Here is a 22,846-nt window from a genome sequence, read left to right on the forward strand (position 1 = left end):
TTGCTGGTGGGGCTTGGAGGGAGCTGAGGACCACATGAGTGGGAATGATCACCTAAGTGATGCCTTAAGGAGCACTGCATTTTAGTTCCTCGAGCAAGAAGTTAGCAGCAGCTAAAAAATACATTTTAAAAATTCCCCAATAATTTCTGTCTTACCCATTTACCCATAGGAATACTCATTTCAAACAAGAAAGATTTAAGGGTGCTTTTACCTATTCTTTTTTTTAAAAAGAAAGGTGTTTACACAAAGCTAATGTATAAGCAGAGCAAACGTGAGGTAGAAACTGCTAAAGCTACATCCCACTTCCCTTCTTTCTCGCTGTTGTATTTTTTCACTAGTCCAGCTAAGTACTACTTGGGATTCTGTTAGTTAAGAACGTAATCTGAGATAAGTTCTTACTTAAAAAAAAGAAAAAAGAAAAAGAAAAAAGAAAAAGAAAACTTAGACTGTGAGTAATCCTAAATTTAGCTCCAAACACTTTAATGAACATTGTGGGAAAATCTTTAGAAGCATGCTCTTCTCATACTTCCCAACCCCCCTTTTTTAGGAAAATGAAATCTAAAATATTTTTCTTTACAAGCAAAGTAAGACTGAAAACACAGGCACTCACAGGTGTGAGATAAGAGGTGATAGAAGAATAGGATGCACTGCTGAGTGACAATTTGCTATGCTCCCAGAGGAAGTGTTCTTCTGTGCTGCCGACTCCTTGGCTGTTTCAGGCTCTGCAGTCTGTCTTGTCACCCTGGGTTCACAGCATTTGCATCAGAAAGTCAGAGAACTTCTGCTGTCAAAACTCCACAATGTAGATATTGTCTTCTCTTAAATAAAAAAAAATAGGAAAAAAGAAAAAAAAATAGGGAAAAAAAAAAGGGGGGGGGGGGGGAGTTATTTCATTGATTCTAGTCTATGGGCAAATGCAGCCAGAACTAACACAGCACTGTGTGCTGTGCAAAGCTGAACAGCAGGTTTTTTTGTCATTAGTGTCGTTATCAAATTAGAAGGAATTAATTATTACACATTGGTGGTTGGCAGCTGAACTCAAAGGCATCAGTGCAGTCATGGGGAAAGTGGGTTTTTTACAGTATCTCGCTAGTATTAGGGCTCCTTCCTTTAAGCTTCACACCTAAATCCTACCTTGCTACTGAGAACTTCATCAGAATCCAAAGAAATCCTAGTCATACTCATCACACTGACTTTCTCTGTCAGTAGCATCAAACACAGTGTAGATTCAATTTCTGGATGTCAGCTTCAGTGGTAACTATCAGTAATATTTTAGTCTTCTCTGACACTGGCCTGCTGAAAGTCAACATGAAGTATTTTTCACCCTTGACTGAGGTTGGTTCCTTTTGTTCACTCTTCTGATCACTGGAAGGAAGCACTAAGGAGCTCCCATTAAAGTTGAAGCCAAACCTCTAGCTGATTTCAGTGACAGCAAACGGCAGATGAAAAGGGCTGAATCTACAGAGCAGTGAGGTGCTAAGGTGCATGTACCAAGACCCCTAATGTCCAAAGATTTTATTGCAACTTTGAGGATGCTGAGAACTGCACAGGATGAAGCCAGCTTTGCATCACAAACACATTGTGATGCAAAGCTGGCTTTTCTTACTCCCTCTTGGCATTTCCCACAGGTTTCCTTTCTGGGGCACCAGAGAGCCAGTTCGGGGCAGCTGAAGTGCAGAAGTCAGATATCTGTGTAGGTTATCAGATTTTATTTACCTTGAACTTCTGGCTTTTTGCTTTCCAAGGGGAGGCTTACATGTAATGGGATGTAGGGCTTTGAGGTGAATTTTTTTTTGTGTCTGTTGTAAAATCAGCCTCAGCTCTGTAAGGAAGCAGGAGACCTCACAGCCCCAAACAGAATTAACTGAGTGTATTTCCATCTTTCACAGATGTTGTTTACACAGCACAAGCAAATCCAGAGCAGCAAACGGTATATTTAAAACAAGGTCCCCTAACATTTGGATCCACCCTGTCACTTAACAGATACTTGATGCTAGGAAAGTGACTCATTTCATTAAGAAATAAACGCTACAGTGTTGCTGAACTTCATCGGCAAACACTGAGCCCCATTGTCATCTGCCGAGTCCTTTCTCTGTCCCAGCCCACGCCTTGAAGATGCTCCCTGAGCAATGGGCACAGCAGCAGCACTGCCCCTGTTTTTCCATGGGAGGTGTGTGCCAGCCACGGGCACACAGCAACCCCTGCATGTGTGAAATGTTTTATTTAATCCCCAGACTCCCTACGTGCCCCTGTCATAGAGGGGTAAAACAGAGTGATCATTCACGATCTGGAGGCAGACAGTTTATCTTAGCAAGACAGGAGGTGGTGCTTGCTTGTTCCCAGTTTGTGCTTCCTGTTTTTCTCACTCACCTGGGCTTCTTGCTTGTGCTCGACAGCAGCATCTTCCAGCTTCTGCCCACAGAACAGGGCAAGATATCAGTAGCAGGCAGCATTTAAGATGCATAGAAAGGCCTGGGTTAAAACAGTCTCAAAAAGAAATAACAGTAAGAAATATGCCCGGTGCCCAGAGCCACTGCTAGCAAACGGCCCACTCCTGGGGCAAGATGCCATAAGTACAAACCAGGTCCCCAGGTGAATATTTACACCCCTTCTACCACCGAGGGCACTGGGACCCCAGAGCCAAAGGAAAGAGATTATTTCAGTTCAGTTCCAGGTTATTTCTTTATCGGCTCCACATCCACAGATCTGCTAATCATTGGTGGTTCACTAAATGCCATGGAAATCCTAGGGCACACCATGAGATCACAGTTTGATAGGCTTTAGGTTTGTTTGGTGGATTTTTTTACCCTAGATTTCCAAATTGAAGAAAAATTACCCACTTTGTGGTAACTAAAAGTACTAGAAGTGTGGCAAGAAAATGTCATAAGGCAGAAAGATAGATAGATAATTTTGTTCAAATTATTACATTGTCAGGTACTTGAGCATTACCACTTAGCAGAATCAGGTCATGCATGGGCAATTAACATCTCTCTTTCCAGCTTAAGATGCTGCTTTTTGTCCCATGGTGTCAGCTGTTTTTCACTAATATACACTTTTCTGAGAGAAGCCTGATTCTGTTTTCTATCCTATATCATAGATTTTGAAATAGTAAAATAATAAAAGCCCCAAGGTTAGACAGCTCTGAACTCCAGTTGAGTGGGGAGTGAAAAATAGCAGAGAGAAAGGAATGAGATGGTTGGAGAGAACATGGAGTAAATATTAACTTTTAATTAAAGCCCTCCACAGCACACAGTCCAGAGATGGATCTTAACTAGCAGAAGAGGAGGATGCTGATGGTTAGATGATCTGTCAGGCCAGGGTGTGCAAAGAGTGCAGGCATTGGCTGTGTTCCACTCTGCTTTGAATGAGCTAATATGCAGCTGATGGGACAGGAAGGCAGCAACTCCACGAGGACCATGGATTTCTGCAGTTCCTGTAGAGCAGTTTTCCCTCAGGTTTGTGGCCATGGCTGCATGCCCCTTGGTCTGGCTGTCTCCTTTTGTCTGGTTCATTTTATCCAGGCTATTTTGGCTGCAGAAGGTCAATGCCAGCACTGTCAGGACCAGTGGAAACACATTTTGGGGACAAAGGGAGATAGAGCACATGCCCCAGGACAAAGTAAAAAACTACCCAGAGTGGGTTAGTTTCCTCTTTCTTCTCCTCCAGTTAGTCAAAGAATTGGTCTTGGAAATGTCTCGTTTTGTTTCATTTCTAAATAAGGCTTTCTTTGTTGGTGGTGAGGGTTTTCATTTATGCTGGTTGCAGATCTGCATTTTTAGCTTCCTTGTGTGTGTGTGTGTTTGGGGGTTTTTGTTTGCTTTTTTTTCCCCCAGTCATCATGAATATTAACCACTACAGGGAAAAATATGTATTTAGGAATCCCGGAAGAGAATATTTGACTTTCTGAAAACACACAGCTCTTCTCTGGGTTTACATGGGCTATTTTCCCTTGAGTTTGCTCCTTACTTAGTTCACCCCTGGTTACTGTGGAGCTGACATTTACCATCACAAAGGAGAAACCTACTGCTAGCTACATAAAATACTAGTAGATGCAGCTTGCTATCAGTATCATATGAAGGTAGTGTTGGTAGAACCTACCAAGAGCAGGTAAAAACCAAAGCCTCTTTTGACTAAATTCTTATATAAAGAACACAAGACTAATCTATTTAGAGGGCAGATTCCTTTTATGTTACAGAATATGTGAATGACAGTCATTCACTTTTTGAGGACGGGGATTCATCTGAATTGACTAACTGAGTCATCTTACAAGAGGCAATGTTAGCACTTCATTTCCATACCTGTCTCTCTCCCTGTTTATGAGGTTATATGCCCACCTGCAGATGGAAGAGTTTTATGCAAAAAAACCCCAAACCAAACCAAAACAAAAGCTTAAGTAAATCAATCACGTTACTGGCTTACGTTGCTGAAGGAAGAAAAATCCACAAACAAAACCAGAGGAAGTTTGTGTGTGTGGCTGGCATACATTTTTAGTTGAAACTATATGATTGTAAAATATATAATTCATTCATTTCTGTGTCTTGACAGCATATGGAGTCATGGGAAGCTAATCATCCATTTACAGATATCTCTTATGCTTTATGTTATATTTATCTTCCTCTGGGCTTGATCTGAGGGTTGACATCCAGATCTCTCCACAGCCATCTATTCATTCCTCTTGCTGCTAGTTTGACACTCACATCTACTCTACATCTTCTGTTCTCACGGATCTTGAGTTTCTCTTTATTTCTTCTGTGATTCCTTCTCTTGGCAGCCCATTTCTTTTTAAGCTAGAGGTCCTCAATTTTTACCTCCATTCTGAACTTTGCTGACAAGTTCATGTTCTGTAGGTGGTATTATCTGCTACCCAGTCTTGTCTACATGTGAAAGTTTGTGTCGTCGTATTTTTCCTCCATATATCTAAAGACTCATAACTGCTAAAAAGGAAAAAGTATAGGAACAAGCACCCTTGCATTCTCCACAACAAACTACAATAATGTCTGTTTCAGAGTATGCTTAACTATAATCTCAGTGAACACTTTTTGTCTCTCAATTTGGACTAAAGGCAACACAAAGAAATTCCCATTTCTCAATTGCTAGGAAAGCAGCACACCTTTCTGTGCAAACCTAACATCAGGCCATTCACAGGTCAGGGTGTGAATAACACTAATAAAAGAAAGCTTGTGTCATTCCATTGGGCGTTCTTAGCATTACCTGTGAACCAAGTAAAGAAAACAAGGCTGTAATATAGGGAGTTGGGAAATGGGGTTAGAGGTGGGATAGAGAAATGTGAGATACAGTGCTACTCCCTGGCAAGGCAATAGAGCAGAGCAGAACTTTCAATATTGCCTCAGTGCAATTCAAAGAGTTTCTCTTAATATTTAAACATCCATCAAAAAGAGTAAACACAAGGGCTATTTGGAATATGCTTACTGAATAAGTCATCTATTTTGTGGTGGAATCATTTGGAGAATTAGAAATTATCAGCTTGGTAGCATTTTTTTTAAATAGCTCAGTAGAGAAGCAGTTGAATCAATTAATATTTAAAAATAAACTAAGTGAACATTATGCATCCATATCAGTCAAAGAACAGTAAAATAAGTTGATAGAGAACTCTGCCATATGGAAGGAAGATTTTAGGCTTGAAGTTATGTGGGGATAAATCTCCAACATAGGAGTAGCATTCACTGGTGTTTGAGCAGCAGGACAATGTTCAGACGTTAGGGCCTAATTCAGTTCCGAGATGAAACTGGAAAAAAGCCAGCAGCAATGAACTTAGATTTCCCAATACCTTGAAAAAGAATATAGTAATTTCTTCCAGGTTTGTGGAAAAACAGTCGGTTTCTTTCACCATAGCCCATTTTCGTCTCATGTGGGCTTTAAAAATTCATAAAAGATCAAGACAACGCCCATCAGCATATTCAGCAAAGACACGAAATGAAAAGAAGCACTGAGTAAGGACTGAGCACACTGCTGCTGTCACAGCAGGTCTGTGCCCTGCTGAAGAGCTGTGGCTTGCACCGCTGGCTCTGGAGGTAGGAGCCAGATTTCTGTATCCAAATGAGCTGTCTCTGCACCAAACCACAGTCTCAGGTTGGGCTTCTTGTTTTGCCTGTTTCTAAAAATATGTGTTGTTTGTCATGATGATGTTGAAATACAGTTCAGAAAGGCTGGACCTCTATAGTCCTTGCATTTGAGCACAGAAATAGGGATGGAAGCGCAGCAAACCAAAGCCTAGGTATTAGACTGGTCTTGCTCCCTTTCTCAGCTATCACAGTTTACTTTCCTGCTGCTGGCCACACCTCAGGAGGCCTTTATTGCTTCTGGTCATATCCATCCTTGAGGCAGCTGCAGCTGAAACATGCCACCTTGAAGAGACTTGCACCCGCTGTGCTGATGCAGTCCCATCACCTCACCTCTCTCCTTCACCACCAGGACTCCCTGCATTAGCCACAGACAATACATTTTTTCTTTCTTGATGTGGATGCCACAGTCACAAGAAGATAGAAGGTGCATATGAAGTGCATAGTGCTTCACATAGTATTTATATTAGTTATATATAATTACATATATAGTATATAATTACACATTCTATACATTATATATTGCATACTTTATATATACACAATATAAAGACATTTTTATGAGGAACTATTTGGTTCATAAACAAGCTGTGTATGTTAATTAGATAAAATTGCATCTATTATTTCTAATTTAAGCTATATGTGTGATCTTACATAATTAATATCAAAAGCATCATTAGATGTAATAGTATATATTAATTTTATGAAAATAATTGCAGAATTTGCTTTAACATAAATACAGTAGATCTGTAAAGACCTAACTTTCTTTAAATGCCTGTGTTAAGTAGTCTCACAGGATGGGAGCAGAGCTACACACTGTCAGATTTCCAGGTGCCCTCTGTAGAAGCTGTGTGTGCCCATTCTAAATTTGGGTCCAGCATTTCAGGATTTCAGGTATTGAGATGTATTCAGAGCCAACATCATAAAAATCCCCAGCATAACATCTGCCCTGACATGAAAGGAGGCTGCTCTGTAAGCAGAGGGGTTTTCTTTTTGGCTAGGGTGTTTTTCACCTGTTCACATCCTGCTCTGGTGTGTTGGCAAAGCAGTCAAAATGATTGCAGGACACTCCCAGGGCTCCTTATGTGTCGCTTGTATTTTTCAGCCTCTTTCACCTCGCATTTATTTGACAGCTTTCAAAGGAGCAGCCAAATACTTTTCTGAAACAAGGAAGCCTGGACTGAAATTTGTTTCTGTGATTTAATTATTTTATTTTTTTAAGCTTCAAAGAGGAGGAATCAGAGGATCAGTGGAATTTCTCAGAGAGGGAAGAAAAAGCTGTTTATTACAAGTTTCTTTCCTTTACAGAGAGTGGAGAAATAGAAACAGGTGAGAGAGAAGGGACTTGGATTTGCTGGCACTAAGTGTCTTTCTTTTAGTGTCAGGAGACACTGCAAAGGCAGCAGTAGGCACACCGGCGCTCCCATGCTCCGAGCCATGGTAATGCTTCACTCAGTGTAAGGTCTGTCTGCTCAGTGTTCAGGGGGGTTTTGGAAAAGATTAAACAGCTGACTAAAAATGAACTTAAAGAGGCTACTAGAACAGCCTTGAAACCTATGTGAACCATGCTGTTGTGACTGACTGCATCCTGTGTGTGTGCATGCTTGCATGAGAATTTACTAATACATATAATGTTAATTACCGCCTATGTCCTGAAGCAAGGCTGGGAATGAATTTCAGGAAAAGAAATGTTTGTTTTGTGCGGGCGCCCACATCCCATATACCTTCGGTCCCGAGGAAATTGCCCCGTTATCTCCACCCTGCGTACGCTTGTGCCTGCAGCTGTAGGCAGGGAGCGTGGAGAAGACACACAGCTTACAGAAACCCACAGACCCCCATTCCTCCACGTCCCCCAGCATGAAGAGCCTGACCAGCAGCAAACCCAGGGTCTAGTCGCTGCTGCTGCCTCCGCTGAAGCCGTACAGCTGTTGCCTTAGCAGAGAGAGGGATTGGATTTCACAGGCTGTGTAATCTGCGACAGCGCTCTTTGGCATGGGGATAGCAACAAGCCTCACCCAGGTTTAGCCATCCCCTTTCTGCCCGTAGAGGAACGCCCCAGTCGACACAGAAGGAAAATTGTTTGCTGAATTTCTGCGCAGCCCTCCTTCCAATTGCTGTAGAGAGAGTGGGAGTGAGAAAGAGTTTAAGGCAGGCTCTGCACTGGTGCTCTGGGCTATTTCAACTTCAGGGCAACTTTAGAGAACTTCAGTTATTTTTGGTAAGTTTTTGTTTTGTTTTGCTTTGTTTTAAAAAAACAACCACCCCCTTTTTCTTTCTCTCTTTCTTTCTTTTTAACCTCTGATGCAGATCACAGAAGTTTGCAGTAGATGATGGGTTCTTAAAATTGCAAAGAGAAGTGGGCGTGTGTGTTTTGTGTCCTTTGATACAGAAAGTGGACATCCTGCTTATAAAGATGTGATGTTCCCAGCAGCATTACTTGATAAGAGAAACTTGAAGATGCTGTGTGTTAAGCGATACCGCTGGGGAAAAGCGTGAGCAGAACTTCAGCCAAGGTGCATCCCACCTGGCATAAAGCTTTATGTCTTTCTTCTGTACGGGAAGAAGTAATATCAGGGCTGAGTGAATGTGTTCAACCTGCTAAAAAGTTTTTGATTCACATTTTTAATGCAGGGGTTTCAAGCCTGTGTACTAAGCCTTCCAAATTTTTCATAAGGATGTTGCTTCTTAGTCCCATACACACCCCTCCATTCAGTAATTTCTATTCCAGATCACACATGTTGTTTTTCTTACTTCCTCTGTCTGTATACTTAACCTGACATATGATCTCAGAGATAGTGAAACTCTCCTTTGTAGTACAAAGAGCCAGTCCCACTTATTGCAATGATCTGCAAAGTGAAAATTGCATTTTACTTACAGTGAAGTTGTTTTCTGATGAGCATGAGTTTTCTTTTATTTGTTTTCCCCATAGACACGTTTGGATTCTTATAGTGTCTGTGCTTCTACAAGAGGAATTCTATTTGTGTGGATATTATTTCTCAATAGATACATTTTGAGATATATAGATATAGATCAATATCATAACATACTGACTTGGCACTAGGATCTCTGTAAATTAGTGGTCTTTGAGACCAATATTACTCCCAAGAAATTTAGAAAACAGATCTATAACCTCATCAGTAGAAGTGGGATCCTCTATGTTTTCTGTGAGGCTGTTGAGGCTAGTTCACAAAGTGCTAGGAAGCAAGCTGGGTAAAATTATTCTGCCCACCTGTCTCAGTACCCATCCAGGTACCTTAATATGTTTCTGAACACATGAACACAGATGATCAGAAGTAGGATTTGTATCTGTAGTCATCTGGAGAAAGAATGAAGAGTACATGACCTTAAAGCTTTGTTAGAAAAGAGAAAAAAAACAACCAACCATTACTCACATGACAGAAAACACCCAATGTTTATCCCTCTACAACAAAATTAACCTGTCTTCTTTATAATTTGCAAAACAAGAAACGCAAAAAGTTGAAAGTTGGCTCTGAAGGGATACAGTACTTAGATTATAATCACCTGCTGCATGCACAAGGGAAAACTTCTAAGTATTGCCTTGCTATGTCTCTTACTACAATAAAGAAAAACTACAAGGAATTTTGTAGATCCAAGAAAAGCAGAGGAAACCCAGTTTATGACGACCAGTTTACTTTCAAAATCTAACATAAGTCAAAAATCCATCATGAAAATGTTTCAGATGTTCAACAGCACAGGAAAATGTATAACATCTCAATGTATTGAAGTTTATTGGCTATGCATAAAAACTACAAGTGTGACTGGAACTTTTAATTGCAGTAACTCTATGACAATGGAGTTAACAATAACTCTTCAGCAATAAACTGAAACCTGTAAATTTGTGCCAGGCACTCTGCAGTGCTGACATGCTCCATGATGGCTGTAGCTTTGCTGTGGAGGCATGTAGATTTGTTAGCTAAAATCGCATTTTACTATCTTTGGTGTGGCACTCTCGTAAAGTAAACTCTCCTATTAGATTATGAGGCTTGTGTAAATCTGCGACTGAAGTCAGTTTGAGTCTAGTCAGTGCTCGTACGCAATCCATCATGGATGGCTGCCTTCCAACCTCCTCTGCAGCGGGTGTTAACGGCTTTTCAATCAGCCAGGGCAGCAGTAACTTCTAGCACTGATTCACCAGGGGTTTGGAGAGTGCACGTATTTTCTGCTTTTAATTGTCTTGGATGCTCAGTCTGTATTCACAACTATGAGGTCGACGTGCCTCTATTCACTTTTGGCTGTACTTGAAGCTCATCACTGAAACAAAATCCAGAAGTCTGTAATGGATGGTCAGGGCAATAGCTGTGATCTGAGTTAACCTTCTATTGACTTCTATGGGTTCAATGCCCCATGCTTGGAGACGCCTTTCTCTGAGAAACCACACCAGGAACTTCACAGGCACTTTACTTAACATTGTCACTGTGAGTGGAGAGAGTAGGATATACAGCAGGCATCATGCCTTGTAAAAGGCACGGGAACATACATTTCCTTGGTTTGGACCTCTAAAGATGCACAAGACTTTGGGTTGTTTGGGTTTTGTTTTTTTTTCCCCTTAAGTTTTCTACTAAGGCAAAGCAGTCAGTTCACCCTGTGCATTTTTTCCTAGTATCCTTCATATGAGAAGACCTAAATAATCAGAATATAAGGCAGTATATTTGAAAAGTATGAAAGTTACTGGTTTATATTGTGAGTAAATAGATTCCATTTTTTGTTTTGTTCATTTGTTTCTAGCTGTTTTAACATTCCATAATGTCTGTCACATCAGGGAGCAGCAAAATATGCACTGGAAAAATCAGTGTTTCTACCTCTGGAAAAGCATCTTGCTGAGTTTCTGGGCTCCATGTTGCATGTTCAATCCAAACCAGTAAGGTTTCAAAAGGCCTCAACATCAGCCGCACTCTGAGTGAGGAAGGAACCTCCCTCTGCACTGGCACAGGCAGACAGAGCAAGGGTGAGCTTTTGCTTTCAGGCAGTTTGCCACATCCTTGAGTCCTAGCACACTTAAAAGCTGTTTTCCTGACATCATCTGACAGCTACTGCCTTTCCTGCTTCCCTCTGCTGTAACTTCCAATCTGCTTAGCAGGCTTCTCCCTCCAAATCTAAGTGGTGGAACAGCACTGAGTAATACAAGGGGATTCAGCTTCTGACAGAGATAAGATTAAACCCTACCAAGACTAGCTTGCCGTATCTCCACATGCAATGTTTTTGTGGCAGGAAAGGTCCTTTGGATGCCCTGCAACTGTGCCTATCCCTGGAGTGGGAGCTGCACCTAGGGAAACTTGCTAAATCCATGTATTTGCTCATCTCACTCCATATTCTAAAATCAAGGCTGGAATTCATTTTATATTGGAAAACAAAACTTCAGGATAGGAGAGGACTTTTCATGTTCCAAATACTTCTTACCAACATACTTAGCTTCCTGAAAGGAAGCTGCAGGTAGTCAAATATCTGGAAAATATGTAGAGAACTGGTCGGCAATTTTCTGTCGGAGAAGGGGAACACATAGGTTCACCATTGAAATGTGATCAAACCTGTAGTCCAGAGTGGCTTGAACAAGTCAAAATTTGTTAATATTATTATGGCATGCAAGTAATAAATAATCCAAGGTAACTGATAGAGGACCCATCTGCTCTCATGGCATAGGGATGGCAGCTCTGGAGAGAGTGAGTCCCAGGCCACTGTAACAGCCCAAATCCTAGTGAAATTCCGTGGAGCAAGGAATGCAAGTGCCTGAAGAAGAGCAGCCACCAAGCCCATTTCATCTGCCCAATAAAGATAGCAGTGTCTTCAGAGGGCAAAGTTATCTATTTTTCAAAAACACAAACAAGGAGATAAGGTTTATATATTTTCCAAGCCTGCTGATAAATGCCTGAGACTCCAAAGACTTAGTAACTATTCTTCACTGCTGGGCAAATGTTATTTCTTCTCTGTAGTTAAGAGAACAAACACTACTTGATTTTGATAGTATTGGGCTGTGCCTGACATTCACAGAGTCAGGGGAGCAGCTGTTATCCATGCAGTCATCTGATTTTAAATACCTTTCTACCTGTTCACTGACCTCTCAGCTCTCTCCCCTTCAAGAGTGGCATGTTTGCAGCCTCAGTCAGCCAGCACTGAAAAACAGAGGCCTCAACCTACAGGTATTTTGTCCCATTTCTACAAATCCTAGCTAAATAGTCTACTGAACTATGCATATAAAATCTTCTACTTTGCAGTAAGCCCTAGAAGTTCCTATATTTAATAAGTTCCTGCCATCCTTATTTCCTTAAGTATCCTACACCCTGTGCCAGCCCTAGAAAGCTAATGTCATTCAGCTTTCTACAGGTCACCTCTTAATTTACTAGCTGTGTGGTTTGCCCCAGAATCCAGCCCTTGGACTGTCAGCCTTCAAAATAAATACATTCAGGAACTTTACTGTCATTCTCATTTTAATCCAAAGATTCAACCTTAGCAGAATTATTTGGAGTGAATTCCAAAATGAAAATTTTAGCATGTAGAGGAGACTCAAAGGACACACGTGCAGGAGAAAAATTAGAATGTGGTAGAAAATGGGATAATAACTTTTCTACACAGCAAGAACTGCTTTATTTGATGTTGCCGTTGTATTCTGAAGGGGGAAAGTATCTTTATTCTGAAAAACAGTTAGAAATCAGTTTTTGGTGAACCTCAAAGATGTTAGCAGCTCTCCCTCAGAACAGGTAAGTGTCCAAATGGTTGGGTTGAGTTTTTTGTTTGAAATATGTTTGTGTTTATTGGGAGGTATATGAGTCAAAGATCTGTGAAGCTATCACAAGAAAGGCAGTGGTTTCAGTTGCTGATGTTTTCTGGTATGAGCTAAGCTATTCCTGCTCCTAAAATCGCCTGAAAGCAAGTAAGTTAAATGAACACAGAAATGTCATTAAGCATTCCCTAAATATTTTCATATATGCCAGAGATGATATGATTTATGCTTTAGTGAAGGGTTGCATTGATTTTTAGATTAACTGTGTCCTTACACTCCTTGACTTTTTCACATAATGGGCTGATTATGAGAAAAAAATTATTTGTGCAATGAATAGCTTGAACAGCTCAGTGCCTAATGAAAATAACCAGATAGAGAGCATTTTGGAGGCAACCTGGGGCATTCTCACATGGGGATGACTACAAGAGGCATTTGTACTTACAGTCATGGATGGTTACAAAGGCAACGATGCATGCAGCTGTGATACTAACTTATTAATCAGGTTTCCTACAGAAAGTGCTAGCAGAGTGGTCATGAAGGGTAATAGGCTCTGCTATCACTCTCTTCTTTTGGGGCATGTGAAAATTATTGACCCTGTAAGTGGTGTAAAGCAGACTTTTGGAAGTTATTTCACACACAGGTGTTTATAAAGGGACATTTCAGTGATTTACAGAACTGGATGGAGGCAGAACCCTCACAGAACTGTTATGAAAGGAATACACTTAGTAATGGCACTGTGATCTTACATCTGCATTTGAATTATTTGTCCACAGTGGATTTAACAACTACTTCCTTCTTAAGAGGAACCTGTGAATGAAATTATTTGGATGGAGATAGCAGGAGAAACAACCCCATTAGCAAAACCCCTCCCTGCCCCCGTGGGCACCCACAGCCTTTACAGCCCAGGGGAAACACCTTGTAGATGTTGCATCAGACCCAGGTGCCGTGGAGCTGTATGGGCACGTAAGCAGTGAGATACACAACAGTCCTCAGAGCTGTCAGGGTGTTTGGGGTGTTTCTGCTGACTGCTGTGCTACTTGCTCTCAGCTGTGTTTTATTAATTTATTTGCATTCCTTTGTGGTTTGGGCTCATTGGTGGTTCATGTTCAGCCTCTGCCCTGCTTTGAAAAATGAGGACTGGAGTCAGCAGACCTCCACCCTGCCCTGTGATAGGGAAGAAGAGCTTTTGCAATGCTATCCCAAGTTGTGACATGCACTGAAAGCTGATCTTCTGCCAGAAGCCCTCTGTGTGGGGAACTTTAGGTAGGTTCAGATGTTGCATGAACCTTTCCACTATCACACTGTTATTCCATGGCCCTACTGACAAAAGTCAGGCCCCTGGGCAGCACACATAGATAGAGCCCATGAACCTGGGCCTGGGGCTTTCATTTGCACCAGAGCAAAGAGAGGGCAAAAGAGGTATGAAAAAACCATGAACAACATCTCCTTCCCACAAAAACTTCTCATTTAAATACCTGATAAGGAATAGAGAGGAAGGGAAAAACATCATCCTCTAATCCAAAACAGGAGCTGGCTGTCACACCAGCACAAACAGACCATGCTAACGCCTCCACTAACTCCTTTCTTGTGAGGAGACAGAGATGGACTGTGATAAGTTTATGGCTCTTGGACACACTTGGAACTGCATGCAAGGCCAGCCAGAGTCTTCGTGCTCAGAGGAAGGGAGCTGGGACTTGCTAAATTGGCACTGACATACTGCAGCAAGGAGCAATATCCTTGACCTGGCTGCAGCATCTTTGAGGAGTGAGAGTTTCCTACTTTGCAGAGATTTTGCAGAAGGAAATGTCCCTGGCATGAAGGCCAGCTCTAATTGGTCAAACTTACTATTATTGCACCAAAATGGCACAACACATCCCTATTTGTCGAGACTCGCACTTGTCATTTATTGCTGCTGCACCCTTATGGCAGGCTAAGGTCCCCACCATGTTCAGTAATCTATAGCCACTTACCTGGATGTACTTCAGAGGACTTAGAAGCTCTGTATCAAGAAAGCTGAGCAGATCAGAGGTGGCAATAATGTGGAAATAGTGGGAACAATTTTACAGAAGAAGAAGGAGGGCTTTTCTGGGCTGCATTATGGTTTGTTTCATTGTCTAGAAGAACTCAGAAATTCTCAGTCATAATAAATCCCTCCTGGCTGGAGCAAAGCTGTGGATGCACTTACCACCATGTGGGCTTGCACAAAGTGCTCATGGTGGAGGCACATAATACAACTGAGCATGAGCACTATGATCTTGCTTTATGTGGGATCTCCTGCTGCTGCCCAATGGAGGGGCAGAGACCTCTACTTGGAGGTCTGAATGCAAAACATTGCTTATATTTGTTTTCTAGTTTAAAAAAAAAAATAAGAAAAAAGGAAAAGAGAGAGAGAGAGTCAAAAGAGGAGTCAAGTATTTTAGGCGACCTACAGCTACTGAAATTTCTGTTCCCACTGTCATGCCCCTGAGGTGCTCATATGAAAGGAGGATACAATGTGCAGGGCTGCATTTCTTTTTAACTTCTGTCCAGCTCCCCTGAAGTACCCAGCAGCAGCCAGAGCAACACATTGGCAGTGGAGTTATAGCAACAGCCACACAACACCTTCAACTCCCAGCTGGATTTTTATGATCACAGGCAGGAGAAATGGAGTTGCATTTGCAAGTAGGTGTGTTGTGCTGCTCAGAGACATGGACTCATCTTGGGCTGACACCAGTAATGATTTTGCTGACAGGACATGACTTATTCCCATGAAAATGAGATTTACATTATTTTTTGGAAAATACCTAGAAGTGGCCCTCCACACAAATACCTATAGATAGATTAATGAGCAAATTGTAGATATTTGGACATTCCATACACAAAATAACAGAAAATTAGTGCTAATTAGCCATAAGTCCTTGAGCAGACCTGAGTGGGTTCAGTGCAAGAATCATCCAGCCAGAGCTTCCTACTTTCAACAAAGTTAAAAGGTTTGGAGGCTTGTTTTAAACTTATAGTTACAAAAATAATGATGCAGTATTTGAGTTGGTTGTGTTGTCTGGGTTTTTTGTTGTTTTTTGTGTTGTTGGTTTTTTTTAATAGCAGTAGATCAGTTTGTTCACTGCTCATCTGAGTTGCAAGAACGGTCTTTTTGCAGTTAGTTCTTTGCAAAGTCATGAAATATATATATGCAATGCGTATTTATATAAATGTAATATGTGCTTAGATGAGTTTTGCACTGATAGGCTAGTTGGCAAAGAAATCCCCTTTAGTTGTCCATTAGGGCTGGATTCAATAGAAATGTTGGCTGCCTTCACTGCAAGCCTTGGAAACCTTTGGAGTATTCAAGGCTTAGGCAGTCAGATGCCTGCTTTAATTTCTATTGACAAAGGAAAAAGAGAGATGAGTAAATGTAAAATATTTCCTTCCAGCACTGAGCTAAGAGAGGCAGCACAGTGCAGGGAGGAGGTGGAATCCAGGACATCTGGGTTGCATTTATTGTTGGCTCTGCTGCCGACTTGCTTTTTGACTTTGAGCAAGTAGATGTTGGTGTTTTTTTCCTTTGCTGCCTTGTCTCTGTGAGGCAGGGAGAGCTCTCATGCTTTCATCTCTTGGAGGGGCAGGGAATTTCTTGATGATCATGACCAAACACCGTTGTTGCCAAGCTGGCATATTGGTATGTGCCACATGATGCTGTATGGGTGATTGATATTCCCCAAAGGGTGCAAGAGGTAAATATGCCCTCTGAGAGTCCAAAGAGGAAGTTGCTCATGGAGTACCACTGTACTTACACAAATATGTATCCCTAAGTACCAGTAACTGGTGCCTCCTGCTACTACAGATCAGAAAGTCATTCAGAGCAAGAGCTGGCTGGCAACTATACTTATGATTTCTATTTACTACACCATTTCCAGAGAAGAGCAGATCTTTTTGGGGTGAGTCTCAGGGACTGAAGTGACTATTATCAAATGGTCTCTGTATGGTGATTCCTCTACCCAAAGCTGTTTTCAAGTTTTCAGTGTAAAGGAAAGAAGTCTGGTATATATAGTTTTTTACTTGAACATTAATTTTCTGCCAAATGTGAGGAAGTGAAAAAGTATGTGAAAGCAAAGAGAATCTCATATGGCCTTCTGCATGTCACCAGCAATTTATCTGTAGTCCAGGAGTGGTATTTAGGCTATAACTGGAAAATTTCTGCCTATATCTTACTTGCATTTGTTTTTCACTTTCTGCAACACTGCTATCTAGTGCTACTTGCTGCTTACATCAGTTGAATTCATGGCTAATCTACAAATGTTTACATTTTTTTCCAAAAGTGTTTACTCATACAAGGGTGCAAGCTTGATTAATGCATGTGGTGCTGTGTGCTTTGCTGGCTTGTGTAAGATGGAATCAAAGCTGATCTCAGCACATATCACAGTCTGAATCACAAGATGAATGCAAGGTAGCATGCCATGTATCAGTTTCACTGAGGCAAATGAATGTCACGCTTGAGCAGGCCCTAAATGAAATCTCTATACTTCAAGATTTGATCCTGTGGTAGTAAATGACCAGCAGGTATCATCCAAGTGCTACTGATTCTTGTAAGCTACTGTTTATGGTGCTGTCTTGTTTATCCTACTGATGGATCAAGATGTCTTTCATGAACACCCCTTTGGCAATACCTGGAACACTAAAGCTTTGAACTCAAGACTCTCTGCTGAGTGTTGGGATAGACATTGGAAGAACTTGCCGTGAATTGTGACAATCATATGACTTTATGCACGGTACAGGTCTGTGAAAAAAGATGCTAGATAGCCTTAGAGCCAGAGTAATTCATATCAATAGAAAACATTGATAAAAACTAATCTGTATCTGTACACTATACAGCAAGAGTCGACTCTATTTTTTTTTTTAATTCATGAAAGAAAGGGGTTATTAAGAACAACAGGGCAACACTAGTATAAATTTTGCCTGACATAATGTAACTTTGTTATGAGCTATGCTCGTTTAGGAATCACTTTAGCTGTATCGGTTTTCCCTCCTCCTCTTCTTCCCACAGTAACGTAGTGGGCAACCTGAACTGGGGGGCAAGGCAACTGAGTTCAACCTCTGATTGGGTGGATGATGCAGTTAACTCTCTGTCTCTGCCTCTCACATTCTCTGTCCAACCTCCTCTCCCTTTGGCTCTTCCCAGATTGACAGAGAGCTTTTTGGGGCTGGCATTGTTCTCCATTGTCTATTTGTTTAATGAGGTGCTAGTCTTGGGATGGGCTCATAGAAATTACCAAAGTATAAATTGCAATAGAAATTAAGTGAACACCAGTGTCCTAGGTGTCCAGGCAGAGTGTAGAATTAATTTGAAATAATGATATCTAAATGTTTTAAAGTGTGATCCAAAGCTTGTCCAGAATTCAGAGGTTTAAATCTATCCATTAACATACAGCCAGGACTTCCTGCAATGTACTCAAGTCCTGCATAGACAGTTTTGTGATGTGAAGTAAAAGTTGTGTTTGAATCATCATGGGTTAAAGCTGGTTATTCCCACAGTTCCCATTTCCTAATGTTTTCCACTCACGATGTTCTTGTCTCTTAATGTTCATAGTAACTCATGCCAAAAAAGGTGTTTCCTATCATATTCTCTTCGCATTGCATGTTGTGGTTGAGGAATTTTTTTTACTTCATATTTTCAATCCCAAGAGAGCTAAGGTTAGTCATAAACATACTTTTGACTTCTTTTGGCTAGCAGATTCATGTGTGGTTTGCTATAGCAACAAACAAAAGCATTAGTCAGAAACTGGCATGAAGCTATAAACACATTTTTTTTGGTGATACTACCCAGAGTTAGCTTAATTTATGTGGTACACTGTTGCCACACAACTGTATCATAGTTAGACTATTATACTTGTTGAATAGGAACTTCATAGAAAACCCAAAGAATATATTACAGAGAAATGAGTAAGTCTGTTAAGTGATCTTGTCATCTGAAGATCACAAGCCAAATTCTGCTATTGAACTGGTATAAATCCAACTGAACTCAACTGCTTCAGAATACACATTTAGATCAGAGGACAAAATCTGAATCTGTACCTATTAAATGAGGGGAAAATTATCATCACGAAAATAAACACTTTGCCTATGCTGTTTTCACCTCCTTACTTTTACTGCAGCAAAATTATTAGAGGTGAGCATTATCACATTGTGGTAGGTGGTTTAAGTTCACTGCAAAAAGGCTTGGAAAACATTATCTGCAGCATGGCAGGGAGAGCAAGGCTTGGTTAAAGTCTCCCTCCAGTTGTGTCTATGCAGCACCGAGAAGGTGCAATTCATGCTGAGCCAATGTCTATCCTGCTGGTCTGGGGACAGGGAGGAATGACTTGTGCAGCAAGTATAGACCGCCGTGGGGAGTTGTTTGGGTTCCTACAGCGTTTGCTGAAATCCCATAGCTAGACAGCGACTAGTGCCTGAGCCAGATAGTTTAAAGGTTGTCCTGAGGGCTCTACAGAAATGGTGATTTTTGCCTAGGCAGAGTAGGCATAATCCTGTTAATGCTTTATTCCAACCATTTTTCTTCTCAATTCTCCACCTTTTCAGGAACATGAACCTTCTTCTTTTTTGACAGCTACATTTAATAAAAAACACATGAATAAAAAATGTGTTTTCCAGTATCCATTAGCTGGCACTGCTCAACAGGGAGAGCTTAAACTTCCCTAGAAACTTTCAGACCCTTCTCTTCAGGCATGTATCTGTGAAGTGCTCATGACACTCCATGCTGCAGAGATGCATGGAGCAATGTATAAGTAATATTCACATGTGTCTAAGCAATAAGAGTAGCAAAACCCTCAAAGCCTTAATGTAACTACCAGTCCAGAATTTTTTTAACTGGGCCAGAAGTTCCAGCTGCAGAGGATAATCCTGCAGCAGCAGATTGTTTGTACCTGCCCTCTGTGAATAGGCCTTCAAGGTCCAAGGATCAAGAACAAAATCGAGCATCAAGCATTGGCCAAGCTGTGTTCCAAAACCAAAGAACTACTTTTTTCCTAACCAAACCCATGACCAGAACATGTTCCTGGAGATCCTACATTTTAGCCCTGGCCCTGTTTGCTCTGCCTTGCTTAGTGTTGTTGGTTCTGGGTCATATGCCCTTGAGACCTTCACCCTGGTGCTTTTTCAAAGCCTTTTGGGATAATCTTACCAAGGTAGGTTTACCTGGTGTAGAAGTGTAAAAGGACCTATTTTGCAGTTAGTAGCTCCAGAAGTAGGACTTGCTCTGGGCTACCCATTGGTTATCTTGGTCCCTTATCCATCTACACCAGTTGCACCAGGTGTTGCATTGAAAGATGTCAGACTCCTGATATTGTTGAAAACAGGAGAGGTCTGGCTGTTTGCCTTCTTCAGAGATCATGTCAGTGCTGTTCTGTTTCCTTTACTCCCTTTTGGTCAAACGGGGTCATACCTTCCCCATAAGAATGTTTGAAGTGTGATTAGGTAGAGTTCAAAGTATTTGCAATGAAGAAAAAACCAAATTCTACTCTCAGTGTAATTGTAAAATGCTGTTAAAACTGACCCAAGCAGCACTATTTAAAGTATATCAGTGGTTGCTAAAGTGTGATTGACAGTTCATGGAGGATTAGGGGCTGCAGTATTTTAAAACATAAGATGGTGGTGGAGCTTTCTGTTTGTTGATGGTAAAGTGAAAATTATTCCATCTTTTAAACAATAGACAGGATAATTTCATGGTAGCAATTGTTCTTTGTGGCTTTTTGGCTGTAAGCCGTGTGTGGTATTGGGCCAAGGAGCACAAATGCTCCTTCCTTAGGAGAGAGCAACAGTCTCTCTGCTGCACATGATGAACAACAGCCCACTCACTGAGTCCTCACTAGCTCTGATAAATGAGGCAGGATGCAAGAGAGCATACATAGTGAAAGACCATTGCTTTTTAAATACTCTTTGTGAGGTTGTGCAGAAAAACCTACAGATTTACTACAGTACATCTCCAGGTGCCTTCCATTCAATCTCCTTGCACTCAAACTCTCCACAACTCTGCAAATCAAGGTGGTCATTACCATTCTGCAAAGTGGAGACAAGCCACTTGATTGTCCTGTTGCACAGATTTAAATGACTCTGAAGAATCCACCTGAGAGAAGAATCTACTTGCAGTAGATGCCAGTTACTGTAACTGAAGCCCAAGGCTCTTCCTTTTCCTTATGCAAGCTTTGTCTTGGTACAAGGCTTTTGATTTCAGTGGAGCTCTTGAAGTGACTAAAGGGCAATATATAATTTACTCACCCTTATAAATTAGTCTGAATCTAGCACAGCTGTTTGTTGAGGAAAAATGTTACCATGTGCCTTCAAAAAGAATGCATCCCATTTTAACTGAGTTAAAAATATTTAACCTGTGTGTGCATAGACCATTATGATAAAGAGTGAGTTACTAATTTCCATAAAATGTCATTATTTTCTTATTACAGAGAGGCTTTGAATGTTTGGAAATGTTATGAATCAGCTTTAGGGTTGCTAATCAAATCAAAGTAATAGCCGCCTTAGTGCTTTCGAACAGCTCTGCCCATATCAATTCATTTACCATTATCAATTCATTCAGTTCAGTAGCCACAAGGACAAACTGCAGCATAGTTAATTTCTTTAATCAAAAAGAAATCCAGAACTGCAGTAATGAGTCTTTATAAAAAAATGTTTTTTCCCTATCATTTACACTAGCCTCTGTGAAACATAAAACTGAAATGTATTTCCTTACCTGAGCTGTGTTTTCCTCTAATCTATTAGGCAAGCATGTTCGTTTATTTTTGAGTGCACGAGGTACGGGCACAGAGAGGGAAAAGGAGCACTGAATTACTTAAAAACCACACAGAGAGATTCAAATAGTTCTTTCTATGTTTTTAAATACTGTGCAACAAAAGTTTGTCATCCTGAGTTTTGCCTTCTAGAACTTGACATTCTTTTCAGTCTTTTGCATGTCTAATCATTTATCATTTCAAACAACAAAAATTCAGTTCACAGATTTAATTTTGTAAGAGTTCTCAAGTGGCAGCTTTAGAAAATCCTGCATCAAGGTATTCATCTGCTAGGGAAAGATGTTTTAAAAAGAGGTGAAAATCAATGAATCAAAGTAAGGAGACAATACTTTTAAGAATAATTTTGTTTGTTGAATTATTTTGAAATGTGAGCTTTTTTTTGGACTAAACCCCAAATGTATAGTCAATTTATTCAGATTTTAATTGCACTGATGTGAACAGAACTATACTAATTAATTTATCTGATTCGATGGATTGTCTGTAAATGAGTTTTAATACGTTTGTAAATCTGCAGTCTGCATCCAGAAATTCTCTCTAATTTTGAAGAGACTGTTCTACACCACAGAAAACCAAGAGGAAGTAAGCTATGCCAAATACTACTTTGCCACCATCATTGTTTAACTCCAGAAAATATTTTTATTTTAATAAAGTGAGGGAACTACTAACTTTATCTTTGATGTAAAATATTTTCCCATAATAGTTTTCTGTCACCTACATCCCATATCTCTTTTATTACACATACATTAAGGAATTTAGACGCTTAAAAGAAATTTTCTTTTGTGGTGACTTGCATTCAAACAAGTTGCCCAGGGAATTTTCTCTCAAGCTGAAAACCTGTTTGCAAGGGCAGATATTTATATAAAAGCCCCCATAAAAGGTTGTGGAAAAACTACAAGGCATTTGCTACATTCCTGTTTTGAGAGGGGCTATGCCCAGCATACCAGAGAGACAGCCCAAGTAGCGTCACTCCATTAATATTCCTGCATCTGGACACTTAATTTTGCACTGAATTTTATCAGCAGAGTAAAAGGTCCTCCTAGATCACAAAGATTTTTAGTGTGAATGTTCTCTCTATATATGTATGTATGTGTATATATATAAATACAAAAAATTTTACTGTGCACTGATTCTCAGGAGGATATTTCTTAAGCATTGGTTTTGAAACAGTTTAAGCTGAAAAGTCTGTTTCTGATTTGGAGTAGTAAGTCTTTATCAGTTGCTTTGGGTTTTCCACATGATGTTAGTAGATCCACTATTTT

The 22,846-nt window shown here is 40.6% G+C and overlaps 1 protein-coding gene across 1 annotated transcript in view; it reads left to right on the forward strand.

The window, feature by feature from the left end:
* The window catches only part of AHNAK2 (AHNAK nucleoprotein 2), a 69,628-nt gene that overhangs the window by 12,406 nt on the left and 34,376 nt on the right, over positions 1-22,846 (forward strand). The window contains exons 2-4 of the mRNA XM_009903811.2: positions 7,303-7,409; positions 7,863-7,999; positions 8,280-8,298. Coding sequence (XP_009902113.2) covers positions 7,303-7,409; positions 7,863-7,999; positions 8,280-8,298 — 263 coding nt within the window. The remainder of the gene's footprint in view (positions 1-7,302; positions 7,410-7,862; positions 8,000-8,279; positions 8,299-22,846) is intronic.

This window comes from Dryobates pubescens, chromosome 5, assembly GCF_014839835.1.
Source record: "Dryobates pubescens isolate bDryPub1 chromosome 5, bDryPub1.pri, whole genome shotgun sequence".
NCBI classification, from domain to species: Eukaryota; Metazoa; Chordata; class Aves; order Piciformes; family Picidae; genus Dryobates; species Dryobates pubescens.